Source organism: Bos mutus, chromosome 20 (assembly GCF_027580195.1).
Source record: "Bos mutus isolate GX-2022 chromosome 20, NWIPB_WYAK_1.1, whole genome shotgun sequence".
NCBI classification, from domain to species: Eukaryota; Metazoa; Chordata; class Mammalia; order Artiodactyla; family Bovidae; genus Bos; species Bos mutus.
The window spans coordinates 36,935,979-36,948,002 of record NC_091636.1 but is presented as its reverse complement, the minus strand read 5'-3'; the positions used below and the strand labels follow the sequence as shown (position 1 = coordinate 36,948,002).

Below are 12,024 nucleotides of genomic sequence, written 5' to 3'. Positions count from 1 at the left end.
GTTGATTTGGGCGGGGGTGTTTAGTTTCAAATCTTATAACTCTAGAAATACTTATTCTATCAAAGTAATTCCACAGGTGTTCACAAAATTCACAGATCAAGCAACAAAAAAGAGCATTACCAATTTAATGCAGTTACTAAATTACAATATGCAATTTTCTCCTGCAGACTAGCTTTAACTCTCAAATAGTATCAAAACTATTCAAGGACTCAACACTTTACTAAGTGCACCAGACACGTTCTTGAGGACTCACTGAAAAAGGGTGCTAAGATTCAAGTAAACAAAACTATTTCTGTTGTATTTAATCTCTTGTTGCATATATAGGTAAACAGTCACCAAATTTAGAAGGAATGTTTGCAAAGATCTGACATAAAATAGAGGCTGTATAAAAAAACCTATGTTGGGGAAACCTTGGAGGCATCTCAAAGAGGTGGGTGGGTGAAGCTATCACAGGATAAACCCACAATATGCATTAAGATGTCCCAGAAAAAAGTCAGAGTGATTTAAAATACAAAGTCACATAAGCAGATGCTTTAAACTACAGTTTTTGATTCGCCAACAAGTTTCTTTTCATATTCATAACTTTGTGTCTATCCTGTATGGAGGGATACACTCAGGACTTTTGTATTTAATGATGTTAACACATTATTGACCAGGGGATTCTTGCAGAAACCAATGCCTGTGGCCAGCGACTTGTTATGTAAGTAAATATTCAAACGTCTCTGGTCAATAATGTTTGGGTAACATAAAAGTGTTAATACACCTCTGGTCAATATGTTGTTAAGATCCTCCCAGTCACAATCAGACGACTAAATAAACCACAGACATTCTGAACTCTGTGTACACGCACACCAGGGAAGAATGCATTGTAGTTTTTCTGTACCTTGGGTTTCACAACTACTTCTGAATCATTATCATTAATGATGATATTCTCCGGTTGGAAAGTCACACTTGGTTTTCTCCTTAATTTCTCTGATCTTTCTTCTTGCAGTTCTTTTTCAGCTCGTCGTCTTTGTCTGTTAAAAATCACAGTGTAAAGCCTATTTTTACTATTTTAGGAACATCAGTTTTTCATTTGTATCATGCTATATAGGAAGACAGTTATGAAAATTATGTCAACAGATTATTTTCAGTGGCATTTAATTAAATTAGCAAGATATTCTGCTAGAATAAATACAAGCAAAAGTCAGGGACACAAGAAAGTTATTTCTAGTTCCTCTACTACTGAACTGACTTATCTGTTAGTCATGGGAAACTCAGGTTAGAGTTACACTGGCCCTGGAAACCCTATTAGATACCACCATTGACCTATTTAAAGAAGTCAGGCAAACTCAGGCTCCAAGGAGGGAACCCCAGGGAGGAGAAACGAAGGCCCAAAAAGCTACAGGGAAAACTTACTTTGAAGAGGGTTTACTTAGAAAATATGGAAGGAAAGAACCATCTGGAAAGAGAGCGCTGGTAGTAGATTTTAGGGCCTGATAAACATGAAATTTTAAAGATTTCTATACTAAGTAAAAATCCACCATGAATACATGTCTTGAACATCCATTATGAATGAAACACTATATATGCTCTTCATGAAAAGTCACGGCCTTACTTTTCACATGCACATTTCTTAGTGCCCTGAAACAATTCACACCACTGTGCTCTGTGTAAGTCTGTATGGTAAGATGAATAACAATAAACGTTATGTCAGTGTATTGAATAGTATATAGAATATTTCATGATACCAAATATTTGCTGCAAAAGATGACTGCCCATCCTATTAAAGAAAAAGGTAAAAGAAACCTCCAGCCTACTGAATGCCAGGAAACAATTCCTTCAGTTCAGTTCAGTCGCTCAGTCATGTCCGACTCTTTGCAACCCCATGAATCACAGCACGCCAGGTCTCCCTGTCCATCACCAACTCCCGGAGTTCACTCAGACTCACATCCATCGAGTCAGTGATGCCATCCAGTCATCTCATCCTCTGTCGTCCCCTTCTCCTCCTGCCCCCAATCCCTCCCAGCTAGCATGTAAAAAATACTAGTATTTGTCTCTCACATTATAGGAATTTTTCTCATCACAAGATGTATTCAAATGCATGATACTTGACAAGGAAACTGAATATGCAATTGTGCATAGGCTGAGAGGTTGAACCAGATAATTTCCATCTATTTAACTGTATTGTTGTCACTAATAATAAACATGTCGGTATGTTTGCAGGTATATGCTCAAATAAAATTTCACTTAAAACTTGCCTTTTTCTACTGTCCTTCCCTTGTCTCAATTCAGATGATTCTATTTTGACCTTCAGAAGCTGGAGATGTCCAGGATCACCTTGTTCAAAGAAATTATGTGTCAAGTTCTGTTGCCTTTGTTTAAATGCAATGAGGTTTTCAAGTGGAATAAGTTGTGGTTTTTGGTACTATAGAAGAGAAACAAAAGGACAGTAATTTAAAATTACAAACATGTCAATTAGACAACATGTTAATAAAAACTGAGAGAAAAGTTTGTTTAAACTAAGATGTACAAGTGACAGAACATGTCAGAGTTAACAAGTACGAGAAGTGTCCAGATCTTAACGTATAAATGATTTTAGAAATCATTTCTGAAACTTTCTACTGAATCAGAAATCTTTCTAGAAGTCCTCATTTTCTTAATTTCTTTTTCATATTAAGAATCTTCTTACAATTACAAATTAAGTTAAATAATGCCTAGCTTGGGTTTAAAATTCTTTGGAACTGGGATGATGCACAGGGGTGGAGATTATGGATGGAACAAATAAGCGATACGTTGGTAACAACTGTTGCTGGGTGATGGTATAACTTGGGGGTTTATTATACTATTCTAATTTTTAAAAAAAGTCTTTAAAACCTTCCAAAAACATATACTTCTCTACTCCTTCAATTCTTTCCTTTTGTTCATAATATGTTCAGAAGAAAAGGAGGCATGATAACTATTTTTTCTAAGGAATGACCACTTCTTTTCCCACTGCCATTTTAGAATCTTAGAAGGGTACCAGAGAATGAATCACTCAACTATACTGACTTAACAGAAGTAGAATCCGAACAGTCTGAATCTCATTAATCAAAGGTTACAACTTTAAACAGGACTTGGTGGGTTTATAAAGATTTAATCTTTGTGTTTTTTAAGTATTTAAAAAAAGAAACATTTTTTTAATAAGTAAAACTACTTACAGATCTGGGTCTATTTAACAATTTTAACCTGTAATAGATTTGAAGGAAATCATATTACAATTGCTAGGAACCTCAAACAATGCTCTCTCTCACTCTAGACAGAAACACACTCATACATACACTCCCCTACATGTATAAATAAGAATACTGGTCATATTATTTTACTTATTTCTTCTCTGAGCAGGATCTCAGACTTATCTATGAAAGAGTCTAGAAAACTCTGGTACTGATGTACAAGAAAGACCTAAAACCTCTGTGCGTGCTTAATTGCTTCACCAGTGTCCAACTCTGCGATCTCATGGACTGTAGCCCACCAGGCTCCTCTGTCCGTGGAATTCTCCAGGCAAGAATACTGGAGTGGGTTGCCATTTCCTTCTCCAGGGGATCTTCCCGACCCAGGGATCAAACCCATGTGTCTTATGTCTCCTGCATTGGCAGGCAGGTTCTTTACCACTAGTGCTACCTGGGAAGCCCTAAAACCTTTAAGATATCCAATTATTATTTTAAATCAAATCTGTATACTATTTCCAATAACAAAAGCATTATTTTTTGAAAAATAAATGTGTTAGAACTTTTCATTGAGTATACATTTGTGCTATTAAAAATGCAGGAATGTGCTTTTGCAACACTCTGCAAAAATCATTACCATGTTTTCTGGGCCTAGACATGAATGAAGTAGTGATAATCGTGGGCATTTTCTTTCTTCTGCCATGGTTCTAATAGGTATTGGTGGAATTGTAACGGATACTCTTGAGGCAGAAGAAAACATGTAAGGAGGTTTAAGTTGCAGGTGCAATAAAGGAAGTCCAGAGGAATTCTGAGAAGATATCTCAAAAGGTCCTGGTTTAACATCAAAAATTTTTTCTGGTTTCATAAATGTTGTAGAGTCCTGTTGAGGTGTCAAGTTTTCTTGTCCAACACACTGATCCAAGTTCATGTGCTTTGGGATTTCTTTAATTATTGTTTCTGCCCATTTTTTCGGCTCAACTGCTTTTTTTATGGCCTCAGTATTATACTGGCTCAGATTCAAATGGGACACTGAAGTAGTGGCCATTGCTGTCTTTGGCAAAGGAGGCTGTAAGAAATCAGATAATCCCCAAGCCTCTCTAGGCTGTGGCAGAGGACTGAAGGGAACTTGAGGAACTCTTTCTGTGTGGAAGGAAATGGGCTTAAATTCAGGCTTGGGCTGAAATTGAAGCAAAGGGAAACCATCACTAGGTCTGGAAGTATTTGCAGTGGGGATAAGTCTAGGTGTCTTTGGAATGGCAGAAGATGTGGACAAAAGGTGGAGGTGAGTGTTTCCAGCAGGGACTGGAGACAAAGAAGTGGTTGGTAAGCTGTGAGATGCTGGAGTTAGTCCTCTGTTCTGGGGCTGACCTTCTGATTGACAAAAAGGAACACTCCCGTGTGGAACATTCTGGAAGAGAAAGGAAAAACTATGATGTAATTTTGAAATATATTACAAACTCCTTATTTTGTAAATTCTGTTCAATATGTTTTAGAGTGGGCAGAATATAATAACTACTAAATAACTCATTTATTCAAATAACTAACCACTGAAACTATGAGGAAAACTTCAGTGGTATTTTAAAATGCATTACCTCGAAGTTTCCATTACTGTTTTCATTGGATTGCACAATTTCTTTATGGCAGTGTGGGATGTTCTTGCCAGGCTCTCTGGCACACTCTCCCATGGGTTGTGGTTTAATGAAAAATCTCTCCTTCAGATTTCTACTGGTGTCTCCAACATCATTACTCCCTCTCGTGGGGTTTGATGCCTTGGCTTCCCACCAAATGCACAGACTGGGACTGTTGTAGAAGTTGATGCATATCTGGGAGGTTAGCAAAGGATGATCCTACTATTTGCATTAGGCTCATGAAGTTGATCTGTTGCAGCTAGAATAAAATAAAAATTATAGAAACATCTTAAAATCTAATGAAAAGATCCAAAGAAGCAACAATTATCTGAGTATTCCAAAATAGTCATAGTTCCATCTTAGTATCTGTCACAACCACAAGTGCTGAGTATGAAGCATAGCTGGGAGAGATCTAAAAAAAAAGGAAAAGAAGAATAGCTTCCTGTCTTCAAGGAGTCAGCTAGGACTATGAACTCATAATGCGACTTGAGACCATCTGTGAAGCAGTTTACATAAATATCCCAGGGATCATAAAGGAGTGAGCTGATGGAGCAGGTGAGGATAACTAGACTGCCTAAATTTTTAATTTTTATTTTGTGGGTGAAGATAATTAAATAAGAATTCCTAAATGGGTGTGTGAACAGGTTTTCACGAATGAAAAAGTAGAGATCAGGAAACAGGTGCAGAGTAAGGAATTCCTGTGAAAGGGCTATTGGAGTGAAAGGCAAAGGTATGCACAATGCTTGACAAACCTCGCACAATGGAATCACTTGAGGAGCAGTTAAAAAAGCCCCATGGCCAGGTCTCACCCCATGCCAATAAAATCAGAGCATCCGGGGATGTGAGCCAGGATGAGTAGTTTTTAGGATGATGAGGTGACTTCAATGTGCAGAAAAGCTTTCGGATCACTAGTACACACACTGGCTTGGATGGAGCAGGAAATTTACAGCTAATGAGAAGAGAGGCTAGCATAGTGGTTCCCCAGCTGCAGCATGCGTCAGCGTCATCTGAGGACTTGCACTCTTTGATGAGCACCATCCCCAGAGTTTGATTCCAATAGGTCTGGGATGGGGCCTGACAACCTGTGTGTCAAATATCTAAGTGATGCTGATGCTAAGGGTTCAGAGCCCACACTCTGAGAACCACTGGACTTGGGAGAGTATGGTGGGAAAAGAGGGAAGAGAAAAGCTGTACTTTATAAAACAAGCCAAGAAGGAAACCCTGCAGGCCTTTTTTTTTTTTTTTTTAGGTTCCCCAGACTTATAGACATGGGGCAGTTGGGGGAGGAAAGAGAGGGTGGGATGAATGGAGAGAGTAACACGGAAATATATACATTACCATAAGTAAACTAGATAGCCAATGGGAATTTGCTGTATGACCAGGGAACTCAAACCCAGGCTCTATAACAACCTAGGGGCGTGGAATGGGGTGGGAGGTTCAAGAGGAAGGAGACCTAGGTATGTTGATTCATGGCTGATTCATGTTGATGTATGACAGAAACCAATACAATATTGTAAAGCAATTACCCTTCAATTAAAAACAAATTTAATAAAAAATGGAGGTTCCCTTCAATTATAAAAGAAATACATGCTTATTACAAAAAAAAGAAGCATAAGAAAGAAAATAAAAAATGATACATAATCCTAGTCCCAAAGATAACTAGTATTAATATTTTTAGCATGTCTCCTTTTACTGTTTGTATTTTAACACACGATTGATATCATAGAGTATATAAATCCGTACCTGAAATTCATTGAAGATTTTTAGAACAGAAAAGTAACAGTATTAGAACAATATCTGGAGAAGATCTCAGAAATGCATATTTAAGACAATAGAAGTATGAAGTTCTAAGAATCTAAGGTTGGTGACAGTTACAGAAATAGCAAATATGGAGAAGGAAATGGCAACCCACTCCAGTATTCTTCCTTGGAAAAATGCACGGACAGAGAAGCCTGGCGGGCTGCAGTCTATGGGGTTACATGACTGAGCACTCACACATGAGGAGGATGGAGGGAGGCGGGTTGGTAGCAATAAACTGGTAAAACCAAAAGAAAAAGAAAAAGAAATAGACATACGACGTAGGCAAAAGAATGAAGAAAACACTGAACATGCACAGTGAAAGAGGGAAAGATGACTCTCTAAGACAGTGACTCTTAATCTTTTGTGTGTATCAGAATTACCTCGAGAATTTGTTAAATATACAGGGCAGTGACCAGCAAAGACTCTAGGTAATCCAGAAAACAAGTGTGACAAATGCCTCTAAAACTTTAAGCAGGGGACTTGCTGGCAGTCCAGTGGTTGGGGCTCTGTGCTTCCACTGCAGGGGGCATGGGTTCAAGCTCTGGTCAGGGATCTAAGATTCCACATGCAGTTTGGGCAATAAATAAAAAATAATATGTGAAAATCAGAAACAAAAAATTAAACTTTAACCTGGTAAAATAGGTGATGCTACTAAAAAGAAAAGGGAAATAAGAGACTCAGAAGAATAAGAATAAAATCAGTTTCAAGAAGTTCCATGGGATGGTGGAGCATGCTGAAAACGTCTGTTATTGGGGCCCATAAATTCAAAGAGAAAATTAGCGCCCAGAATTGCCAGTACAGAAATGATACACTGCATCACACAGAAAGGTATGAAAGTGAATGTAGAATACATGAAGAAAAGAAAAGACGTGAGGGGAATTAATGTATAAGGAATACAACAGAAAAGGGAAAGGGAAATAATTTTAAAATTGTTGGTAGAGAGAGAAAAGGATACCAGATGAGAAAAAGATGACGGAAGGCAAAGTGAACAACACTTTAAATGCAGGTGACAATTTCAAGCCAAATATGACGTGACAGGCTGTGTCAGAATATAAGCTTCAGATAACTTTGAGCAGGGGTTGGCTGGTCTGTTCAGCCACCTCACTTTTGTCAGCAGCTCTGGATTCCCAAGAGCTCAGAAAAAAGAAGTCATCAGGAAAAGTAGGGAACACAGTGGAGACTCTAGGCCCTAGAATTAGGACTTCTGAATAACAAAGGAAAAGTGCCCAAAGCACGGAAACCCTGTGATTTAATTTTAACTCGTCAGATTCCGGAAGTTTGTTCGTATTTTAAAACCTAATGTATATACCATGTGTGACTTGCTTGGTTAAACGGAGATGTGCTTACCTGAACTAATTTAAACATTTCATCTTGGAGCATCTGCCTAACAGAATCGGAAGACTGTGATAACTGAGCCCTGGGTTCACTTCTCTGGGTTGGCTGAGCTGTTGGTCCAGGTGTTTGTGAAGCCACTGTGACTCCATTTGATGCCAAAGGTGGAGCTGAGGAAGATTTATCTTTACATGCAGAGACTGGAGTACTATGTGGAAGCATATAAATAAAAAGCACACATTAACCAAGAAAAAAAACCACATTAGGTGTTTATGAGCTGAGTATTTTGATCCTACTTTTTTATTCTATTTTAAAAGCTTTCTGGAAGTTTTCAGGAAATTTAAACCCTAAAGCCTATCTCACTGTATCCCTCAGCCCCCAGACACATTTGTCATCAGCAGAGCTGTTCATCCGAATGCTGTAACTAAGGGACATGTGATGTCTAGCCAGCCACGGCCCCGCCCTGTGGTGGTACAATGCCCAGGACAGCTCACGCATTTATTTTACTTGCCGGGTCCCTGTAGGCATCTGAGTTTGAGACCTGTGCAATCGTTCTGATTAGCTGGACAGACGATGTCATTTGACTTAGGAATATATCTCTTGGATTAAATTTAAAGATCCAAAGTGGATTTAAAGAAAACTGTGGAAAGTATGGGTTAAGAAATACGTTTAATTCTGGGCTTCCCTGGTGGCTCAGTGGTAAAGAATCCACTTGCCAATGCAGGAGACACAGGTTGGAACCCTGACCCAGGAAGAGCCCACATGCCACGGAGCAACTGTGCCCGTGTGCCACATCCATCGAGCCTGTGCTCGAGAGCCTGGGAAGCACAACTTCCAAGCGCACGCGCCCTAGAGCCTGTGAAGTCAGCGCAATGAGAAGCCTGAGCGTCACAACCAAAGACTAGCCCCCACTTGCTGCATCCAGAGGAAAGTTCGCACAGCAACGAAGAACCAGCATGGCCAAAAATAAATAAATGTATTTCTAAAAATATGTTTAATTCTAACATGGGTAGGGCAAACTCCTGCTGTTCTTCAATAAACGTGAACCAATAGTATTGTGAATATTTCATTTCCAAACAAATCAGAGAGTTTACAGTAATAACTACATCCTAACAAAAAAATGCTCATTTAGAAATAAAAATTAAAAGTCAAAGTAAGTTTTTGTTTTAATAAAATGATTTTTTGAGGATGAGTCCTTAAAACACAAGAAGTATTCAATGTTTTATAAGTAAATCAATGTAGGGAGCACGTAATATCATGTCCAAATGAACTGATCACTGTCTCTAAAAAGAAAATAACATATTAAACTGTGTTTAGATTTATTTGGATTTACACTCATTCCCTTCTAGCAATAATATGAGCCTTTTTATTAAGCATGTGCTCGATAACAGAATTCTATTTGGGAGATCCATGAAGAACAGACATTACAACTTACTTGCCTGTTTTAACACAACTTTATTGGCCATTGCTTTTTAATAAGTAGCAAGGAGATAAATTTTAATTATGGAGAATTTTTCTAAAGCAAATTTATGCTGTATCATTCTCTGATTTCAACACCATTTATATACTTCAACCACTGGAAAAGAAATTCAAAAGATAAACTGGATGACTATTCTCTGAGAGAATTAAAGGCATTTGATATTTCATGAGAAATCTGCTGAAGGCTGAACATGAGCAAGAACTATCTCTTTCAATAACATACCTATGACTTCTCTTTTTCGGAAGAGACTTGTTCTAAAATAGTTCCTGCATATCTTTAAAACACAACTGTTACAGGAAAATCTTTCAATGAGAAACGTAAAGTTGTCAGAAATGGATACCTATTTTGATCTTTCAAAGCATAATGTTGATTTCATTTTACTTAGTTTTTGGTCAAGATGTTTAGTAATTGTTTCAAAATGGTACAGCAGGCAAAGTTTTTTTCTCTTTTCTATTTGTAATTATATCAGAATGGTACAGTATGCAAAAATGCTTACCTAGAAACTTCTGAATTTGTATCTACACAAAACGAATGAGGAATGATGTGTTCAAGATCTGTAGAGGCTTCGATCATACTGTAATTAAAGATTAATAATCAATTAGGAAGATACTCTTCACATTATCTAAGATACAGGTGATCTAAGGCTCAGCCATCTAAGAGTCTAAACATCCTCTAATCCTCTGTAATGCTTAGCTCATAATTACAATCTATTTACATTTGTCTCCATAGCAATAGTAAGAGATTCAAATAAAAGCAAAGAATTTGTCTGGATGGCTTTAATACATGACTTGAACATTATTAAATGTTTGGCAACAGAAATAATATAATCCAAAATGAGTGGAAATGAAGTTAGCTGGGACCTCAAACTTTACCTGGGAAGAAGCAGACACTTTGCTCAGAACACTACAGAGCCCATTATCACATCTGAAACTGCAATGACTAGTTTTTTATTAATAGAAACATTTATATTACTTGTAAAGACACAGGACATTAAACATATTCTTTTATTAATTATTCACAGACGGCCTGAACAAAATTTGTACATAAGAGAAAGAGAATTTAACTGAGTTGCCTTCCTTAGTCAAAATACTCCTAAAAATTCAAAACTTCAAAAATCCCAACAATTAAGAAATCATGCCCAAACTGCAACATATGAAAATTTGTCTTCAGCTATCCTTGAAGCAATAATAAGCTAGCAAGCAGAGTACGTGTCCACTGAAGCCCTGCAGACAGTGTGCAATGATCACACCACAATAGTGAAAGATCATATGCATATGTTATGGCTAATATGATTCTTTACTTTCACCCAATAAAAATGAAACTAGTAGGGACAGGGAGGGCCTTAATTAGCAGGTGAATAAACTCTGGGTATTTCTAGCTATATTTTAAGACTGATAGTGATAGGAGAACAAAAGGTATTTTAGACGTTATTATTTACCTCACTCTAACAAAATTGAGAAGTATAACATTTACTAAAAATCATCATTACCACTGCTATTAAACTGAAGTTACCATTTCACCAGGAACACAGTATCACTGTAAAACACATACTGTCAATTATGAGGAAAAAGACTCCTCTTCATCACGTGCATCCCAGGTGAGCCCTGAAAGCCCCCCCGACTTGTCCCCCTTACCCCTTCTGTTCAGTCGATTCTTCCTCCATACACGTCTCCCGTGGTTCTTCCCTTGGACACTGAGCCTCTCCTGTGGAATGCTGCTAAAATTAATAGTACCCAAAAAAGAAAAGAGGGGAAACAGGTATTGTTGTCTGTGGTATCTTGGGTTTCACATTAGCCACTAGCCTGAACAAAAACAGTCTGAAAGCAAGTGAGAAAGCAAACACTGAAGTGTCCTCCCAGCCCTGCTCTGACCAGATCTTCATCCTGTGATCCTCAAGCCCAGCACCTCAAGCTGCCGAGTGTATGAAACTGCAAAGACAAATGATGCCACTAGAAATCATTTACAATGTATTTATGACATATCTGTAAATTACACACACATTACTACCTAAGTACAACGGAACTTTGAACAACTCGGGTTTGCACTGCGTAGGTACACTGATGTGCAGATTTGTTTTTTCCAATAAATACATTACTACACAATCTGGGGGTTGGCTGAATCCACACCAGGCCCAGGAACCAATCCTCTGTGAACACTAAGGGACGGCTGGACGTGCGCTCTTGACTGCAGGGGGGGTCAAAGCCCCTAAATGCCATGTTGTTTAAGGGCCAACTGTACACTGTGAAAACAACTAGAAAATGAGGGAAAAAAAAAAAAAAACCACTAATCTCTCTTAAAGGAATTGTTTCAATAATTAGAAATGTCTTTGTCTTACCTGGAAATCTAGTGTATAGTGTTTTGAGAAAACAAATAATACATGAAAGTGCATGTATGTGCAAAAGCTGCACACTACTGATGAACTTATACATTTTGAATAAGGAACACTTGCAGCACTCTTGGCTAAATTAATTTACTACAGCAATTTATGAAATTAACACTTCATTGCCTGAAAGTATTAGATCTTACTAGTAACACAATTTCTGTGAAAGAAAAATGCTGCATGGCTATACTTTACGATTCACAGTATACTTTTAAG

General features: G+C 37.8%; 1 protein-coding gene across 1 annotated transcript in view; it reads right to left on the bottom strand.

Annotated features, from left to right (window-relative positions):
• CPLANE1 (ciliogenesis and planar polarity effector complex subunit 1) overlaps positions 1–12,024 on the bottom strand; it is a 107,142-nt gene that overhangs the window by 48,645 nt on the left and 46,473 nt on the right. Inside the window, 8 exon segments of the mRNA XM_070357630.1 lie at positions 884–1,016; positions 2,241–2,407; positions 3,826–4,596; positions 4,781–4,969; positions 4,971–5,075; positions 7,964–8,156; positions 9,925–10,002; positions 11,063–11,142. Coding sequence (XP_070213731.1) covers positions 884–1,016; positions 2,241–2,407; positions 3,826–4,596; positions 4,781–4,969; positions 4,971–5,075; positions 7,964–8,156; positions 9,925–10,002; positions 11,063–11,142 — 1,716 coding nt within the window.